This window comes from Saimiri boliviensis, chromosome 14 (genome assembly GCF_048565385.1).
Source record: "Saimiri boliviensis isolate mSaiBol1 chromosome 14, mSaiBol1.pri, whole genome shotgun sequence".
In the NCBI taxonomy this organism is placed as follows: domain Eukaryota; kingdom Metazoa; phylum Chordata; class Mammalia; order Primates; family Cebidae; genus Saimiri; species Saimiri boliviensis.
Genome location: NC_133462.1, coordinates 35,397,964 through 35,418,536, shown reverse-complemented (window position 1 = coordinate 35,418,536; position 20,573 = coordinate 35,397,964). Strand labels below are relative to the sequence as shown.

General features: G+C 45.4%; 1 protein-coding gene across 1 annotated transcript in view; it reads left to right on the top strand.

Moving 5' to 3' along the window:
• The first annotated feature begins 2,386 nt into the window (after nucleotides 1-2,386).
• Nucleotides 2,387-20,573, top strand: part of LOC101049866 (zinc finger protein 441-like) — a 71,868-nt gene continuing 53,681 nt past the window's right edge. The window contains 7 exon segments of the mRNA XM_074385694.1: nucleotides 2,387-2,535; nucleotides 3,084-3,205; nucleotides 8,703-8,829; nucleotides 10,757-10,818; nucleotides 12,936-12,958; nucleotides 12,996-13,554; nucleotides 13,557-16,185. Coding sequence (XP_074241795.1) covers nucleotides 3,131-3,205; nucleotides 8,703-8,829; nucleotides 10,757-10,818; nucleotides 12,936-12,958; nucleotides 12,996-13,554; nucleotides 13,557-13,934 — 1,224 coding nt within the window. The 5' untranslated portion in view covers nucleotides 2,387-2,535; nucleotides 3,084-3,130 and the 3' untranslated portion in view covers nucleotides 13,935-16,185.

The window sequence follows — 20,573 nt, the reverse complement described above, 5'->3', positions numbered from 1 at the left end:
CAAAAAAATAAAGAATTTCATTCCATTGTTGCTGTATTTTTATTTTATTGGTGAATATAAGTAGACAGGGAGATAAGGTGATGAAGCAGAAAATGAAGGCAGAAAAACAAATTTTCCTTTCTTTTCTGTAGTATAAGCAAAACTTCCCTGAATCCTCTCCTTCCCATTTGTGAAATTGTATCCTGCTTTGCAAGTTTTATAAGTTTATAAATTCATGTATTCTTGTATCTGTAGCTAATAACTAAAAGTTTTTGTTTTTCGTCTAAACAGCACAGCAAAGGTCGTAAGACAGGTGTAAGCAGGGTAAATTGCAGCCATCCAAATGCCATAGTAAAGGATGTGAGATAAGCTGTGCTTGCAACCCAGATAGGGGCCATCTAAACTGTTAGGTGTATTGCTCGTGTAAAGAGACCACCAGGCAGTCTTTGTGTGGGCAACGAGGCCGTTTTACTTCTGGCTTGGGTGCAAGTGGGCCAAGTCTGAGAAAGGAGTTATGCAAAGGGGGTAGGAAAGGGGATTGGTTATATAGGTTGGAGGAAATGGTTAGTTAAAGGTGGTAATCTATTTTAGGGAAGGGGAGGGCGTCATGGGATGCATGGTCACAAGGGTAGGGGTTATGTATTACAAATAGGCATGATCATAAAGTGGGGGTTATGGGGTTGCAATTAGAGGGGAGAGTGCGGCAAATTACATAGTTACAGGGGAGGGGTCTTGAGAAACCCAGTGTCCAGGGGGAAATTTCACAAGGCTGAGCAGGCACAATGGTTGTGTTGTACTGGCCCGAGCATAGAAAGTCAACACCAAGACAAAAGTATGCCAAATTGCAGGGTCTTATTGCTGGTTGCCACAGAGGACTTGCATCTCTCCAACCTGTGGCCCTGAAAGGAGGGTGTTAAGAACTTTTATACCCGTAAAACCACCTCAGGAGTGAGGGTGAGGGGCAGGGGTGGGGGTGAGGGGCTTCAGACGTTCTGAGGGCTAGTGGATTCTGTAAATCACCTCCTGGGCAGAGATGAGGGTGAGGGGCTCCGGACATTCCAGTGGATTCCTGGGCGAAGATGAGGGTGAGGGGCTCCGGACACTCCAAGGGCCAGGGGACTTTTGACATTCTGTTACTTAAGTGGTTCACAAAAGTCAAGATTAGCATTTGTTTACACATTGCCTGGGTAGGGTGGAAATCACAGTCCTTAATTACTTATTCACATTTGGGTTATAGAGAGCAATTTCAACAGAAAGCAGAGGTATGGTTGAGGTATACAGTTTTATGGGGCGTTTACCATGTCACAGTTGCAGGTTTCGGGGAAAGAGCAATTAGTTGAGGCAGGAACAAGCTGTTTCACTTCTGTTGCAGCCATCTGGTTACTTCAGACTTTGTGACTCCTGAGGACCATCCAGAGGCATATGTGTGCATCACCAAGCCTGTAATGGCCAGGCGTGGACTTGGAGGCCTGACATAAACTGCCTTAGTCATATGTAAGCTTAACTTGTAAACCTATAATTTTTTTCTCTTTTGTGATGGAGTCTCACTCTGTTGCCCAGGCTGGAGTGCAATGGCACCATCTCAGTTCACTGTAACCTTCGCATCCCGGGTTCAAGTGATTCACCTGCCTCAACCTCCTGAGTAGCTAGGATTACAGGCTCACGCCACCATGCCCAGCTAAATTGTTTTTTTTTTTTTTTTTTTGTATTTTTAGTAGAGACGGGGTTTCACCATATTGGCCAGGCTGGTCTCAAACTCCTGACCTCGTGATCTGCCAACCTCGGCCTCGTAAAATGCTGAGATTGCTTCTGCGTTTCATACAAAAAAGTCAAGCTTCATCTTTGTTCCATACTGAGTCTTTTAAATGTAAATCCACTTAGCCCGGTGGGCACCTTAATAAAATACTCCTGTGCCACCCATTGGTCTCTCCAGTCTCCTAATTCCCGTAACAGTGGGAGAAAGGCTTGGCCATGCAGCCAGCAGCCTCATCCCCCATTCCTCATCCCTGGAGGACATCAGAACCCGCCTCTTGCTGCAGTGTGGTCTTTTTGGCCTTCACTCTCCACCTGCTCAGAGGCCAGGGGACGGCTCCACTGGACAGTGAGTCTGGGATTCCCTGCACACAGCTGTGACCCCCAATCCAGTAGGAAGAAGCTGGAAGGGCCCCCAGACTACTGGCAGAAAAATTTTTTAAAATGCAAATATTACCTGGGAGGGGTCAGGTCACTGCCCAGGAAGGAATCACTCCCCGACTACGCCCTGCCAAAGGCTGTGTCTGGAGTCCGTTCATCCGGTTCCTCCCAGCACTGGGAGATCACTTGTGTCACTCAGTGCAGAGGGAGTAGGACTTGGGAACTATCCAATCAGAGCCGCCGGGCGGAGTCGTGAGAACTGTCAATCAGATTAGGCGCGCTGCCGAGGGCAGTTTGCGTAGTTGAAGAACCTCGCAGTCTTTTCACCTGGTTTCCCTCGCCTCCCTGCTCGCTTGCGCTGGGACCTGTGCTGGCAGCAGGAGGTGGAGGGAGGACCCGGGGCACCATAGAAGCCGGGAAATGGTGAGTGTGCGAGGCTGAGAGTGCCAAGACAGGGCATGGCTGGTTGGAACCGGCTCTTGTGGGACCCGTTTCTCCCCACCGTTTTCTTTGGGGTCTGGGACCTGGAGTCCCCTGGCGCAGCTCGGCCCTCGGTCCCCTCGGCCGCAAGGTGGGTCTGGTCCGGCTGCCTGTGCCCCGGGCGTCCTGTCCCGTCCTTGCGCGACAACTGCGTCCCCGGCCTTGGAACCCTCTCAGGGCAACTCCACGCCCGCAGCCCAGCGTCTCCCCAGATTGTGCCGGGCTGCGGGAGTGTCATGGGGGAATTCGCCTCAGGTGTGGGGCTCGTGTGGGAGGAGCGGTCTGTGGGGTCCCCAGTTCCTCCTTTGTCTCCGGGGGCTCGGGTTTTTCCTGAGATTTCCAGATATATTCGAAGCAGGGTCTCAAACCCGTGACTGTGGTCCCGGCCTAGCTTCTCTTAGGGCTGCCGGCAAATCCCTGGGTTTCCGGATTTACAGAGGTGACCTCCTCTCTTCAGCTGACCACAGCAATGTCACGTCTTCATCCCCCAGGCTTTGTTTCAAACACACGCCGCTCGCGCCATTGCACTCCAGCCTGGATGACAGAGCGAGAATCCATCTCAAAACCAACCAACCAGCAAACAACAACATCAACAACAAAAAGCAATTATGAGGCAAATTCCTTGCCATTTTCCTTGATTTAAAATGTGATTTGTCCGAACTTTATATAACTGTTGCACGTTTCTTTTGCTTCGTGTTAGAATGGGTTATCTTTTTGCATACCTTTTTATTTCATCTGTCCATATCTTTCTGTTCGAAATGATTTTCTTGTACACATTACTGACCCTTGTTTCTTTAATCTGCTTTGTCAATCTGTCTCTTTCTTTTGTGTATAATAATGATTTAAAGTGGTAATTGATATATTAATATATATGTGTAATTGTTCACTGCTCTTTTTGAAACTTTCTCTTTTTCTACCTTCTGTAGTTTTTGCTTGTTCGTTTGTTTTTTGAGACACAGTCTCCCTCTGTTGCCCAGCTTGGAGTGTAGTGCCGTGATCTCATCTCACTGCAACCTTCACCTCCTTCTGGGTTCAAACGATTCTTGTGCTTCAGTCTCCCAAGTAGCTGGTACACAGGCGCATGCCAGCATGCCCCGCTAATTTTGTATTTTTAGTAGAGACGGGGTTTCACCATGTTGGCCAGGCTGGTCTTGAACTCCTGACCTCAAGTGATCCACCCACCTTGGCCTCCCAAAGTGCTGGGATTACAGGTGTGAGCCATGGCACCCAGCCACCTTCTGTAGTTGTAATTGACTATTCCATGTGATTCTGTTTTCTCTCTATTAGCATATCAACCTACTCATTTCCTCAGTTTTATCAGGGAATTCCCTAGAGTTTGTAGTATGCGTTTACAACTAATAGACCTTTAGTTTCAAGTAACACTGTGCTGGTTTTGAGGGTACTCCTGGTATGTTACACAGTATTCTACATGTCTGTCCCATTCCATGGAACACTATTGTCATTCCTTTGACCTGTTAGAATCTATAACCACCTAGTGCACTGTTGAGATTATTATTTTGAAGACACATTTATATATTAGATCAGACAGGAATAACAGAATGAAGAATTTGTTGTCCCTTCCTTTGATTGTTTAAGAATACTATTTTAAAAACTCAGTTCTGTTGACTGACAAGCCTAGGGTAAAAAATAAATTATTATTATTATTTTTTTTTGAGACAGAGTTTCGCTCTTGTTACCCAGGCTGGAGTGCAATGGCGCGATCTCGGCTCACCGCAACCTCCGTCTCCTGGCCTCAGGCAATTCTCCTGCCTCAGCCTCCTGAGTAGCTGGGATTACAGGCACACACCACCACGCCCAGCTAGTTTTTTGTATTTTTAGTAGAGACGGGGTTTCACCATGTTGACCAGGATGGTCTCGATCTCTTAACCTCGTGATCCACCTGCCTCGACCTCCCAAAGTGCTGGGATTACAGGCTTGAGCCACCGTGCCCGGCTAAAAAATAAATATTTTTAAAACTCACTTCTGGCCAGGAGTGGTGGCTCATGCCTGTAAATCCCGGCAGGTTGGGAGGCTGAAGTGGGCGGATCACGAGTTCAGGAGTTTGAGACTAGCCTGGCCAACATGGTGAAACCCCATTTCTAGTAAAAATACAAAAATTAGCCAGGCATGGTGGTGCACGCCTGTAGTCCCAGCTACTCAGGAGGCTGAGGCAGGAGAATCACTTCAACCCAAGAGGCAGAGGTTACAGTGAGGCAACATTGCACCACTGGGCCACTGCACTGCAGCCTGGTGACAGAGCAAGTCTCCATCTCGAATAAACAAATTATGGAAGACATAAATAAAGATAGCCCATGCTCATGGATTTCAAGAGTTACTATTGTTAATGTGAGAATATTACTCACTGCAGCCTCTGCCCCCTGGATTCAAGCAGTTCTTTGTCTCAGCCTCCCAAGTAGTTGGGATTACAGGTATGCCCCACGATGTCTGGCAAATTTTTTTTTTTTTTTTTTTGAGACGAAGTTTCGCTCTTGTTACCCAGGCTGGAGTGCAATGGCGCGATCTTGGCTCACCGCAACTTCCGCCTCCTGGGTTCAGGCAATTCTCCTGCCTCAGCCTCCTGAGTAGCTGGGATTATAGGCACGCGCCACCATGCCCAGCTAATTTTTTGTATTTTTAGTAGAGACGGGGTTTCACCATGTTGACCAGGTTGGTCTCGATCTCTCGACCTTGTGATCCACCCGCCTCGGCCTCCCAAAGTGCTGGGAATACAGGCTTGAGCCACCGAAATTTTTGTATTTTTAGTAAAGACAGGGTTTTACCATCTTGGCCAGGCTGGTCTAGAACTCCTGACCTTGTGATCCACCCGCCTCAGCCTCCCAAAGTGCTGGGATTACAGGCATGAATCACCATGCCCCTCCATTGACAACATTTTTTTTCATGTAGTCCATGACAATTTTTATTTTATTTTTATTTTTATTTTTTTAAAAAATAAGACAGGGTTTCACCATGTTGATCAGGCTGGTCTTGAACTCCTGACCTCAGGTGATCTGCCCGCCTTGGCCTCCAAAGTACTTGGATTACAGGCATGAGCCACTGTGCACGGCCTAATGACAATTTTTGACCCCAGTTAGATTTCGGTATAGTTGAAACAGAAGAGAGCCTTATTTTAGACTTTTTGTAGTTCCAGGAGAAATTGGAGTATACAAAGATAATATTTGCAAATAAAATAAATACAATATTTGCAAATAAAATGCTGTAACAGGCCACTACGACTGTCCTATTCTACCATTTTTCACTTCTCTTTTTGTTCATCTCTGTCAACAGTGTGGTGTGTTGAATATTATACTTTCATATATATTAGGTAAACTGCCACTTTCTGGTTTAGAAGATTTTTAGCAATTTTATATATTTGTTACCTCCATTTGTTTTGTTTAAGTAGCTTTTATTGACTACTAAGAGGTCTGTTTTAATGATTCAGGGAATTTTATAAATATTCATGAGAAATGACACCTTGGTGACATGCAGTTCCTTTTGTTTTGTTTTTGTTTTTATTTTTGTTTTTGAGATGGAGTTTCGCTCTTGTTACCCAGGCTGGAGTGCAATGGCGCGATCTCGGCTCACCGCAACCTCCGCCTCCTGGGTTCAGGCAACTCTCCTGCCTCAGCCTCCTGAGTAGCTGGGATTACAGGCACGCACCATCATGCCCAGCTAATTTTTTGTATTTTTAGTAGAGACTGGGTTTCACCATGTTGACCAGGATGGTCTCGATCTCTTGACCTCGTGATCCACCCGCCTCGGCCTCCCAAAGTGCTGGGATTGCAGGCTTGAGCCACTTTGCCCTGCCTTCCTTTTGTTTTTTGTTTGAAGACTCAGTGTTGCTTTGTCGCCAAGGCTGGAGTGTAGTCGTGTGATCTCGGCTCACTGCCGTCTCTGCCTCCTGGGTTCAAGCAGTTCTCCTGCCTCAGCTTCCCAAGCAGCTGGGACAGCAGGCACACGCCACCATGCCTAATTTTTGTACTTTTAGTAGAGACGGGTGTCACAGTATTGGTCAGAGTGGTCTCGACTTCCTGACCTCAGATGATCCACCCACGTCAGCCTCCTAAAGTGCTGGAATTGTAGGTGTGAGCCACCATGCCCGGCCTACATGCAGCTCTTTAGAAGAATGTGTATAATCTTTCCCTATCTTTCATTCTCCTTTGTTACCTAATAAAATATTTAAAATTTTTTCTTTAAGATGATGAAATACATTTCATTAGCCTTTTGTTATACTTTATTAAATTTAATCTACAAAACCCAGTTATCAGCTTCCAGCTGTTCTCTTATTGTAATCACATAGGATGGGCTGAATCACCCGGGTAACAAGTGCTGACAGAACATGTGAAATGTTACATACCAAGGTCACTCATTAGATACATAGTGCTTAGAGATTTGTGTGTGTGTGTGTGTGTGTGTGTGTGTGACAGAGTCTCGCTCTGTCACCAGGTTGTAGTGCGCTGGCATGATCTCAGCTCACTGCAGCCTGCGCCTTCCAGGTTCAAGTGATTCTTCTGCCTCAGGCTCCTGAGTAGCTGGGACTACAGATGTGCACCACTATGCCCAGCTGATTTTTTTTTTTTGAAACGGAGTTTCGCTTTTGTTACCCAGGCTGGAGTGCAATAGCATGATCTCGGCTCACTGCAACCTCCGCCTCCTGGGTTCAGGCAATTCTCCTGCCTCAGCTTCCTGAGTAGCTGGGATTACAGGCACACACCACCATGCCCAGCTAATTTTTTGTATTTTTAGTAGAGACAGGGTTTCACCATGTTGACCAGGATGGTCTCGATCTCTTGACCTCGTGATCCACCTGCCTTGGCCTCCCAAAGTGCTGGGATTACAGGCATGAACCACCATGCCCGGCGATTTTTTTTTTTTTTTTTTTTTTTTTTTGAGACGGAGTTTCACTCTTGTTACCCAGGCTGGAGTGCAATGGCGCGATCTCGGCTCACCGCAACCTCCGCCTCCTGGGTTCAGGCAGTTCTCCTGCCTCAGCCTCCTGAGTAGCTGGGATTACAGGCACGCGCCACCATGCCCAGATAATTTTTTGTATTTTTAGTAGAGACGGGGTTTCACCATGTTGACCAGGATGGTCTCGATCTCTTGACCTTGTGATCCACCCGCCTTGGCCTCCCAAACTGCTGGGATTACAGGCTTGAGCCACCGCGCCCGGCCAATTTTTTTTTTTTTTTTTAAAGTAGGGATGGGGTTTCACCATGTTGCCCAGGCTTGTCTTGAACTCCTGAGTTCAAGCAGTCCTCTCGTCTCAGCTTCCCGAAGTGCTTGCATTATAGGCGTGAGCCACTAGGCCCAGTGGCAAATGTTATACTGTTTGAATAAGTAGTTGAGGCATACACAGGTTCTTTTCTTTGCTATATTGATGCAGCTCTCCTTCAATCTGGCTGTGAGATATCATCATAGCCCAAATTTCTAAGTAAGCATGTGTAGGGATATGTTGTCTCAGAACTGCTAATATTGTCTCTCTCTTTTTTTTTTTTTGACGTGGAGTCTTGCTCTGTTTCCAGCCTGGAGTGTAGGGGCACAATCTTGGCTCACTGCAACCTCCAGCTTCCGGGTTCAAATGATTCTTACGCCTCAGTCTCCCAAGTAGCTGGGAGTACAGGCACACGCCACCACACCCAGCTAATTTTTGTATTTAGTAGAGACAGGGTTTCACCATGTTGCCCAGGATGGTCTCCATCTCTTGAGCTTGTGATGTGTCCACCCCAGCCTCCAAAAGTACTAGGATTAAAGGCATGAACCACCGCACCTTGCCAATGTTGTCTCTTATAGACAACACGTAGTAGGACGTTATCATGAGAGTCAGTATAGACCCAGAGATAGTACAGATGCAGAGAGACACTAGAGGTGATCCAGGCAGCATATCTCACGTCCTGAAATCGCGAATGAGAGGCTTGTTCATCTTGGCTGTCACTTTACTGAATATGTTGAGTTCTAGCATCAGAACTGCTGTGTTGGAGAAAATATAGATAGAGGATGAGACATTTAATAAATTTGTAGAGTCTATACCATTTTGTGAACTTCTTCTACCGTGAGTGTAGACTCCTAGAGCTGTCAGTCTTAGCCTTCCTTTTCTGCTATGTGGGATGTTTCAGGACTCAGTGACCTTTGAGGATGTGGCTGTGAACTTTACCCAGGAGGAGTGGGCTCTGCTGGATTCTTCCCAGAAGCATCTCTACAGAGATGTGATACAGGAAACCATCAATAACCTGATGTCTGTAGGTAAGGATGACGTCATTTTTTAACTGAGTCAATTAGATAACAAGTGTTTCTTGGTCGTCTACACTGTTCAGTGATTTGGAGCATGGTAGGGAATACATGGTAGGCTGGGCAGGTGCAGTGGCTGACACCTGCAATCCTAGTCGTTTGGGAGGCCAAGGTGGGTGGATCACTTGAGGTCAGAAGTTCAAGACCAACCTGGCCAATGTAATGAGACCCCATCTCTACTACAAATACAAAAATTAACCAGCCTTGGTAGTGCATGCCTGGTAATGGAAGCCTTTTGAGTAACATAACCAGTCAAGTAATACACATTTTGTATGTTGGTGTGTTTGTATAAGTATATATTAGGATAGTTTCTCACTTTGCTACTGAGGCTGGAGTGTAGGGCATGATCATAGCTCACTACAACGTCAAACTCCTGGGCTCAAGCAGTCCTTCTGCCGCAGACTCTGGAGTGGCTGTGACTGCAGACAAGTTCCACCACGCTGGGCTGATTTTTAAATTATTTTTTTTGGAGATGGGGGGTCTTGGCATGTTGCCCAGGCTGGTCTCAAACTCCTGGCCTCAAGCAGTCCTCCTGCCTTATCCCTAAATGCTGGGATTATATATATAAGCCAAAATGCCTGGCCTGTTTGGTGTATTATATTTGGTATTCTTACAATAAAGTAAGCTAGAGAAATGAAATGTTCAAGAAAATCATAAGGAAGTAAAAACATATTGGCTATTAAGTGGATCATCCTAAAGGAATCCTTTTTGCTGGGCACGGTTGCTCACGCCTGCAATACCTGAACTTTGGGAGGCTGAGGTGGGTGGATTATGAGATCAGGAGTTTGAGACCAGCCTGACCAATACAGTGAAGCCCACCTCTAGTAAAAATACAAAATTAGCTGGACGTGATGCCACATGCCTGTAATCCTAGCTACTCAGGAGACTGGGGCAGGAGAATCGCTTGAACCCGGGAGGCGGAGGTTGCAGTGAGCTGAGAATGTGCCACTGCACTCCAGCCTGGGCTACAGAGCGAGACTGTCTGGAAAAAAAAAAAAAAAAAAAAAAAACAAATAAAGACATTGAGTAGCCTGAAAAAGAGGAAGGGTTGGTCTTGTTCCCGCTGAGGTAGCTGAGGTTGATAAAGTCTACATATGATTAAACCTATGCCAGGCCGGGCGCGGTGGCTCAAGCCTGTAATCCCAGCACTTTGGGAGGCCGAGGCGGGTGGATCACAAGGTCAAGAGATTGAGACCATCCTGGTCAACATGGTGAAACCCCGTCTCTACTAAAAATACAAAAAATTAGCTGGGCATGGTGGCAGGTGCCTGTAATCCCAGCTACTCGGGAGGCTGAGGCAGGAGAATTGCCTGAACCCAGGAGGCGGAGGTTGTGGTGAGCCGAGATCGCGCCATTGCACTCCAGCCTGGGTAACAAGAGCGAAACTCCGTCTCAAAAAAAAAAAAAAAAAAAAAAAAAACCTAAGCCATTCAAGGTCCCTCCTCCACTTTTTTTTTTCAGACAGAGTTTCGCTCTTGTTGCTCAAGCTGGAGTGTAATGGTTCGATTTAACCTCACTACAACCTCTGCCTCCCGGGTTCAAGCAATTCTCCTGCCTCAGTCTCTCGAGCAGCTGGGATTACAGGTGCTCACCACCACACTCAGCTAATTTTTTGTATTTTCAGTAGAGACAGGTTTTCTCCATGTTGGTCAAGGTGGTCTCAACATCCAGCCTGAGGTGATCTGCCCACCTCAGCCTCTCAAAGTGCTGGGATTACAGGCATGAGCCACTGCACCTGGCCTCAAGCCCATTTTGTTCAAGGGTCAATAATACCTTGTTGAATAAGTCAGGCATGGCCACAGTGTCCCATGAACATAGAATCTAAAAATGTTTTTATAATTTTGTAATAATTTATGATGACTCTTATGGGTCTACATTTTAGGAATAATATGGCAAGGCCAGAACACTGAATATCATTGCAAAGATTCCAGAAGAAATCCCAAGGTAATTTCCATTTACAACATAAAGCCGTGTCTCTTGAGATAGTGTTAGAATGATAGGAAATTGTATTTGTTTACTTATGTATTTCTTTATTTGAGAAGGGCTTACTCTGTCACATAGGCTAGAGGGCAGGGGCATACTCATAGCTCACTGCAGCCTTGAACCCCTGGAATCAAGTCATCTTCCTTTCCTGGCCACCCAAAATGCTAGGATTACAGGCATGAGCCACTGTGCCCGATGGAATTTTAAAGAACAAGGAAGCAATGTGAAGCAGCCCAGCTTAAATTTGTTAATTTTTAGATTGTTTTCTGTGGGGAACATTCCCGTGTGAGACCCCCAAAAGGCGTGAGTCTCACTATACGGTGAGTTTGATCCCAAACACAGTTTCCTACTGGAGGCAGTCGAGCTATCTGGAAATACAGGAACTTAAAGATGAATGATCAGTTTCTAATAGCAACCACAATATCGTTTGGGCCTAAAACTATGCGTTGCTGCTAGACCGAGTGACCCCCTGCCGGCAACGGGTTCCTGCTTTTAACCTTTTTATGACTCTTTAAGAATAAGCCTTAAACCTTACCTGACTGCCTTGTACCCTAGATAACGGTGGTCTCAACATCCAGCCACCATAAGGGATGGCTTTGATTCCTGACTCAGAGATTCCTGAATGGGGAAGTTGAGTTAAGCTGAGTCAGGAGTAGACAAAGGAGAACCCGATTAAAAGATATTCTGATGAGCAAAACCAAAAAAAAACCTTTTCACATCTCAGTTCTAAAACAAGGTCAAACCAGAGATACCTGCAGCCAGGAGGAATGATGTTTGGATGTAAACAAGCTTTGTGAATAATGTTTGGATGCAAACAAACTTTGTGATTGTAGGAAATTCTGTTACTTTTTACAACCACTGATTGCATATCTGACTTCTCTATTGTATAGGCCATGTGAGGCATACATTTGCATTTCCTCTTGCTATGACATAAACCAGAGCCAAGAAAGTGTATTTATTCCTGGCCTTTGAAAAATAAAATTTGCTGTTTAGGCACAGCCTATCAGCCCTCCAGACGCCTCGCTTTCTCTCTCTCTGTCTTTATTAATTTTCCAGGCGTACTCCCTCTTCCAGGTATTGGGACCCTCTTGCAGGTCGAGAGACCCCGGGCAGACGTGTCTACCCGTCCCGGATGGTCCACGACAGTTTTCTCCCAAAATATATAGTTCAATGTGATATAGACATTCAGTGTTTGCAAAATAGTTGCCTTGGAAGCATCATTAAGAAACCCCATAGTGCCGGGCGCGGTGGCTCAAGCCTGTAATCCCAGCACTTTGGGAGGCTGAGGCGGGTGGATCACGAGGTCAAGAGATCGAGACCATCCTGGTCAACATGGTGAAACCCCATCTCTACTAAAAATACAAAACATTAGCTGGGCATGGTGGCGCGTGCCTGTAATCCCAGCTACTCAGGAGGCTGAGACAGGAGAATTGCCTGAACCCAGGAGGCGGAGGTTGTGGTGAGCTGAGATTGCGCCATTGCACTCCAGCCTGGGTAACAAGCAAAACTCCATTGCAAAAAAAAAAGAAACCCCATAGTGGCCAGATGTGGTGGATCATGCTTGTAATCTCAGTACTTTTGGAGTCCAAATAGGAGAACTGCTTGAGCCCAGGAGTTTGAGACCAGCCTAGGCAATGCAATGAGAACTCATCATTACAAGAAATAAAAAAATTAGCTAGTTGTGGTGGTGCATGCCTGTGGGCCCAGCTACTTGGGAGGCTGAGGTAGGAGGATTGCCTGAGTCTGGAATGTGGAGGCTCCAGTGAAGTGTCATCACACCACTGCATTACAGCCTGGGCAAAAGAGTGAGATCATCTTTCAGAAAAAAAAAAAAAAAGAAAGAAAAAAGAAACCACCTACTACCTATAGTAAAAAAAAAAAAAGGAAAAAAGAAACCACCTCTCAGCTATAATGGAGCCCCTTTGCTGAGAATTCAGTCCACTTACTTTCAAGCAATTCAGATGGCGTAAAGCCTACATTTCTCACAATAATGTAAAATATGTAAAACAAATGCCTGCTAATAAATATAAAATTATTTATTAACAAACCCTTTGTAATGTGCTTCTTATTTCTTATAGAAATCATATGGCAGAGAGACTCTGTGAATGTAAAGACGGTCAATGTGATGAAACTTTCAGCATTATTCCAGATGCTATAATGAACAAGAAGACTTTTCCTGAGGTAAAACCATGTGAAAGCCATGTGTGCGCAGAAGGCAACATGGATCATTCATCTCTGAATTGCTGCATCAGCACTGACACTGGACACAAGCCATATGAATGTCAGGAACATGGAGAGAAGCCACATAAATGTAAGCAGTGTGTGGAAACCTTCAGCTGTCTCCACTCCTTTCAAACACGTGAAAAGCCTCACACTGGAGAGAAAGTCTATGATTGTAAGAAATGGGAAAAAACTTTCATTTCTTTCCAAACTGTTCAAAGTCACAGGGTAATGCACAGTGGAGATGGACCTTATACATGTATTTGTGGGAAAGCCTTTGATAATCTCAGTTTATATCTCACGCATGTAAGATCTCATACTGGACAGAAGCCATATAAATGTAATGAATGTGGGAAAGCCTTTGAGTTTCTCAGTGACTTTCACAGACATGATGAAAGAACGCACACCAGGGAGAAGCAGTATGAATGTAAGCAATGTGGGAAAGCCTTTCGTCATTCCAGGTCCATTCGAACACATATATAAGAAATCACACTGGAGAGAAACCGTATGAATGTCAGCAATGTGGGAAAGCCTTTAGTAATTCCAGTTACATTAGAAAACATGCAAGAATTCACACTGGAGAGAAACCGTATGAATGTAAGCAATGTGGGAAAGCTTTTAATAGTTCCAGTTCCATTCGAACACATGCAAGAATTCACACTGGAGAGAAGCCCTATGAATGTAAGCAGTGTGGGAGAGCCTTTGCTTTTCTAAGTTCCTTTCAATATCATGAAAGGATTCACAGTGGTGAGAAACCCTATGCATGTCAGCAATGTGGGAAAGCCTTTCGTTGTCCCTGTTCCGTTCGAAGACATGAAATAATTCACACTGGAGAGAAACCGTATGAATGTCAGTAATGGGGGAAAGCCTTCAGATACTACAGTTCACTTCAAGGACATAAAAATTCACACTGGAGAGAAGCCATATGAATGTGGGGACTGGGGGAAAGCCTTCACTCATCATTATTTGTTTGCATAAACATAAAATTGCCCATACTGCAGAGAAGCCTTATGAATGTTAGGAATGTGGGAAAGCCTTCAGTTATCTCATTCCTTTTTGTAGACATAAAATTACCCATACTGCAGAGAAACTTTGAGTGTAAGGAATGTGGGAAAGCCTTCTGTTAATCACAGTTCCCTTCAACGACATGAAAAAACTCACAGCAGAGAAAAGGTGTATGGATATTTTAAAAGGCCATGCATGGTGCCTCAAGGCTGTAATCCCAGCACTTTGGAAAGCCAAGGCAGGTGGATCATGAGGTCAGGAGTTCAAGACCAGCCTGGCCAAGATGGTGAAACCCTGTCTCTACTAAAAATACAAAAATTAGCTAGGCGTTGTGGCAAATGCTGCTGCTCAGGAGGCTGGGGCACAAGAATTACTTGAAGCCAGGATATGAGGTTGCGGTGACCTGAGAACGCCACTGCACTCCAGCCTGGTGACACAGTGAGACTCCATCTCAAAAAAAAAAAAAAAAAAGTAAATAATTTTGCTCTTCTACTACCTTCTGAGACCATGAAGGAACTCACACTTGAGATAATGATGTTAGGAACATGGGAGCCTTTCCTTTCTCTCTCAGATGTTTGAAGGCGCTTGATGTGACACGATCATGATTTACCTCGTAACTGTAAGAAACATGGAAAAAGATTTGTTAGTCCTTGTGTATTTTAGATACATGAAATAATTTACTCTGGATAGAAACTGTGAATGTAAAGAATGGGGTTGCCGGGCGCGGTGGCTCACGCCTGTAATCCCAGCACTTTGGGAGGCCGAGGTGGGTGGATCACGAGGTCAAGAGATCGAGACCATCCTGGTCAACATGGTGAAATCCTGTCTCTACTAACAATACAAAAAAAAAATCAGCTGGGCATGGTGGTGTATGCCTGTAATCCCAGCTACTCAGGAGGCTGAGGCAGGAGAATTGCCTGAACCCAGGAGGCAGAGGTTGCAGTGAGCCAAGATCGCGCCATTGCACTCCAGCCAGGGTAACATGAGCGAAACTCCATCTCAAAAAAAAAGAATGGGGTAAAGCCTTGTCTAGTTTCTGTTTCTCTGAAATACTGCCATTTTTCTCAGAGGATTGGTTGCAGCACTTCTTCAGAATATCTAAATTTGAATATGCTCATGTTCTTTATATAAAATGGTATATTTTCCTAGAATCTGAGCACATCCTCCTGTACACTTTAAATCATCTCTAGGTTATCTATAATGTCTAATGCATTGTAAATAATATGAAAATGGTTGTTTCGTTGTGTTATTTCAGGAATTCTGACAAGAAAAAACATCTGTAGATGTTTAATACAGACAACCATCACAGGTCCATCTCTATAGCACATAATAGTATATGCTCGCTACAATGAAATATTTCCTTCTTTTTTTTTCCCCCTGATATGGAGCCTCACACTTTTGCCTGGGTTGGAGTGCAATGGTGTGATCTTGGCTCACTGCAGTCTCCTCCTCCTGGGCTCACATGGTTCTCCTGCCTCAGCTCTCCAAGTAGCTGTGATATGTTGCCCAGACTGGTCTTGAACTCCTGACCTCACGATCCGCCCACCTCAGCCTCCCAAAGGGCTGGGATTGCAGACGTGACTCACAGTACCCAGCCAACAATTTTTTTTTTTTTAAAAAAGGCCCTCAGCCCAAAAGCTGTTGGCCTCTGAGGCTCTCAGCTTGGAAGGCTGTTGGCCCTTTGGGAAAAACAAAAAAACAGTTGTGGATTGGTTTCATTTAATGGCCTGAAAGTGTGTTTTTGTTTTTGTTTTTTTTCTAAAGATGGGGTTTCACCATGATGGCCAGGCTGGTCTTGAACTCCTGACCTCAGGTGATCCACCCACCTCGGCCTCCCAAAGTGCTAAGATTATAGGCGTGAGCCACCGCGCCCGGTGAAAGTGTGTTTTAACACTCTCCTAATCCCTGGCTCTTTCTTGATAACCCTCATATGGTGATTGCTCTGTGGTTCCTAAAGCTGCAATATTTTGAGGTGCTGAGATATGTGGCAGTGTAGATAAATCATGGGACATCAGTTTAACTTGAAGTTTGTAACAGGACATCAGGAGGATCATCTGCTAGAAGAATCAACATCCGATGCAGAAGTTGCCTCTTTGGTGGAAGGTCAGTAACACAGATGTTGGATTTGTGGTGTTTGAGGGCTGAAAATTTCAGCAATGATGTTTTACTCTTTTTTTTTTTTTTTTTTTTTTTTTTTGAGATGGAGTCTCACTCTGTTGCCCAGGCTGGGGTGCGTTGGTGAGATCTCAGCTCTCTGCAACCTCCACCTCTCAGGTTCAAGCAATTCTGCCTCAGCCTCCCTAGTAGCTGGGATTACAGTCACACCCCACCATGCCCTGCTAATTTGTTTATCTGTAGCAGAGACAGGGTTTCACCATGGTGGCCACGCTGGTCTTGAAATTCTGACCTCAGGTGATCCACCCGCCCTTGCCTCCCAAAGTGCTGACATTGGCGTGAGCCACTGTGCCTGGCCGAAGTTTCAGTCTTCATAATTGTAGATGCTTTAGTTAGAAACATTGTTAAAGGAAGCCGGGCGCGGTGGCTCAAGCCTGTAATCCCAGCACTTTGGGAGGCCGAGGCGGGCGGATCACAAGGTCAAGAGGTCGAGACCATCCTGGTGAACATGGTGAAACCCCGTCTCTACTAAAAATACGAAAAATTAGCTGGGCATGGTGGCGCATGCCTGTAGTCCCAGCTACTCAGGAGGCTGAGGCAGGAGAATTGCCTGAACCCAGGCGGCGGAGGTTGCGGTGAGCCGAGATCGCGCCATTGCACTCCAGCCTGGGTAACAAGAGCGAAACTCCGTCTCAAAAAAAAAAAGAAAAAAGAAAAAAAAAAGAAACATTGTTAAAGGAAAAGCTGTATTTTCTATTTATTTGAATCATCAAACACATCTTGCAGTGGTTTTGGCCATTTTGTTATCTCTCTGGTGACCTGGAGGCTGTGTTTTCTCAAAGGAACTTTTCAAATACTTGTGCCTATTGAAAAGATGCTGCAGATCTTTCAAGTGTCCAGGTTGATCACGGTGCCTCTTCTCAGTCTTCTGGATCATTATCATCATCACCAGTGTGGAGGATTTCAGCAAGTCTTTGAGTTCTTTGTTGGAAGTGGTTTTTCTTTGCTGTTCTGTGTGTTCCTCAACACTGTACTCAGTTATCTCAGAGAAACTGAACTGTAAACTATGTTCCATCATCTAAGATACTCCTGGCCAGGTGCAGTGGCTCACACCTACAATTTCAGCACTTTGGGAGGCTGAGATGGGAGAGTTATTTGTGGCCAGGAGTTTGAGATGAGCCTGGGCAATAGTGAGACCTCATCTCTACAGAAAAATACAAATATCGGCCGGGCATGGTGGTGCATAACTGTAATCCCTCCCAACTCTGAGAGGTAGAGTCAGGAGGATCACTTGAACTTAGAAATTTGAGGCTGCAATGAGTTATGATCACTTCACTGTACTCCAGCCTTGGTAACAGAGCAAGACCCCATTAAAAAGAAAAAGGAGGGGCTGGGTACGGTGGCTCACAACTGTAATCCCTGCACTTTGGGAGGCCGAGGTGAGTGGATCATTTGAGGTTAGGAGTTCTAGATCAGCCTGGCCAACATTGTGAAACCCCATCTCTACTAAAAATACAAAAATTAGCCGGGCGCGGTGGCTCAAGCCTGTAATCCCAGCACTTTGGGAGGCTGAGGCGGGTGGATCACGAGGTCGAGAGATCGAGACCATCCTGGTCAACAAGGTGAAACCCCGTCTCTACTAAAAATACAAAAAATTAGCTGGGCATGGTGGTGTGTGCCTGTAATCCCAGCTACTCAGGAGGCTGAGGCAGGAGAATTGCTTGAACCCAGGAGGCGGAGGTTGCGGTGAGCCGAGATCGCGCCATTGCACTCCAGCCTGGGTAACAAGAGGGAAACTCCGTCTCCAAAAAAAAAAAAAAAAAAAAAAACCACAAAAATTAGCCAGGCGTGGTGGTATACCTGCTCAGGCATTAGAATTGCTTGAACTCGGGAGGCAAAGGTTGCAATGAGCTGAGATCACACCACTGCACTCCAGCCTGGACAACAGAGCGAGACTCTCAAAAAAAGAAAAGGAGAAAGTCTCAGGTTGAATTGAAGATAATGTTATTGTTCATTGGAGTGGAGATGATCCTGTAATATGACAGAAAATGTGCTCCTGTGCTAGTGTTGTGTGGAATACAGAATTAACAGGTAAGGAAAGTAGATACTGAATTTGTAATATTTCTAGGAAGTGTTGAAGAAGCAGCAGCGTTCTTGACTGTGTAGTAAAACATTAGAGCAGTGATGGAGATTGAATTTTTAATGTTAAGAAGGAAGTAGAACTTACAGATTTGGAAAATTCTCAATGTATCTGTATTACAAAGATGAAAACACATATTGGGAAGAGAACATGAAGAGTGTGTCCGGGGCACCTTTGATTGGATTATTAGGACAGGTGTGAACCATAGGCCTATTCAGCCACTTGAGCCATAAAACAGCCATTTTGAACTGAAACAAGGTGGTAGGAAGAAATGAAGGAAGGTTATTGGCTATTTCCCATTTTTCAGGGAGGTTTCATAGAGCTACTCAGCTATGAATATCTCATATTCTTTTTATTTTTTATTTATTTTCTGAGACAGAGTCTCACTCTGTTACTCAGGCTGGAGTACAGTGGCATGATCTTGGCTCACTATAGCCTCCACTTCCCAGGTTCAAGCAATTCTCCTGCCTCAGCCTCCAGAATAGCTGGGATTACAGGAGCATTCCATCATGCCTGGCTAATTTTTGTATTTTTCTTTTCTCTTTTTTTTTTTTTTTGAGACGGAGTTTCGCTCTTGTTACCCAGGCTGGCGTGCAATGGCGCGATCTTGGCTCACTGCAACCTCCGCCTCCTGGGCTCAGGCAATTCTCCTGCCTCAGCCTCCTAAGTAGCTGGGATTGCAGGCACGCGCCACCACACCCAGCTAGTTTTTTGTATTTTTTAGTAGAGACAGGGTTTCAGCATATTGACCGGGATGGTCTCGATCTCTCAACTTCGTGATCCACCCGCCTCGGCCCCCCAAAGTGCTGGGATTACAGGCTTGAGCCACTGCGCCCAGCCTAATTTTTGTATTTTTAGTAGAGATGCGGGTTCACTATGTTGGTCAGGCTGGTCTCGAACTCCTGATCTCAGATGATCTCCCTGCTTGGGCCTCCCAAAGTGCTAGGATTACAGCTGTGAGCCACCGTGCTTGGCTCTTTTTTAGACAGGGTCTCATTCTGTCACCCAGGCTGGAGTGCAGTAGCATGATCTCGGCTCATGGCAACCTTCACCACCTGGGTTCCAGCAATTCTCATGCCTTAGCCTCCTGAGTAGCTGGGACTACAGGTGCGTGCCACCATGCCCAGCTCATTTTTTTTTTTTTTTTTTTTTTTTTTTTTTTAGACAGTTTTCACTCTTGTTACCAAGGCTGGAGTGCAATGGTGTGATCTCGGCTCACCGCAACCTCTGCCTCCTGGGTTCAAGCAATTCTCCTGCCACCATGCCCAGCTAATTTTTGTATTTTTAGTAGAGACAGGGGTTTCACCATGTTGACCAGAATGGTCTCGATCTCTTGACCTCGTGATCCACATGTCTCGGCCTCCCAAAGTGCTGGGATTACAGGCTTGAGCCACCACGCCCGGCCTTTTTTTTTTTTTTTAATTGTTAAGAGAAACAGGGTTTCACCATGTTGTACAGGATGGTCTCAAACTCCTGACCTCAAAAGATCAGCCTGTCTCGGTCTCCCAAAGTGCTGAGATTGCAGGAGTGAGCCATCACGAACAGCTGAATGTCTGATATTAAGTCACAGCAAGGAGGACCTTCATTGCCCTTCAGAGATCATTAGTGTTGACTTCTGAGTAACAACAGTAGAAAGCGTTGTTTGGGCTTCAACAGGGAAAAAACTGAACCCACAAATCTAGAGGTAGTACCACCCAAAACTGTGGGGTCCTGACTGATGTCTAACAGAGCCGCAGGTACACAGCTGTGGTGCCAGTGTGTTGCAGGCAGAGTACTGAGCCGAACCTGATTACCTGCCAGCCTTAAAATCTCATGAAATTTACAATCTGGGTTTTGGTCTTACTTGGGAAGTGTGATATTTTTCTCATATTGTTCCGCTTTGGAATAGGTGTGCCTATCCTATGCTTGTCTCACCATTACGTTTTATAAACACATAACTGGCTTGTTTTCTAAGGCTCCTAACTGGAAAGGAACATTGCCTCTGGATGAATGTTCCTTAAGTCTCACCCATGTCTGAGTCAGATGATTAGATGAGACTTTGAAAGTGCTGTTGGGATGGCATGAATGTATTTCCATGCGAGGTCGTAAATGTGGGGGGCAGGTAGAAATTACTGCTTTCTTTGTCCCCTGAAGTTTGTTTATTTTATTTTATTTTATTTTATTTATTTATTTTTTTTTGAGACGGAGTTTCGCTCTTGTTACCCAGGCTGGAGTGCAATGGCGCGATCTCGGCTCA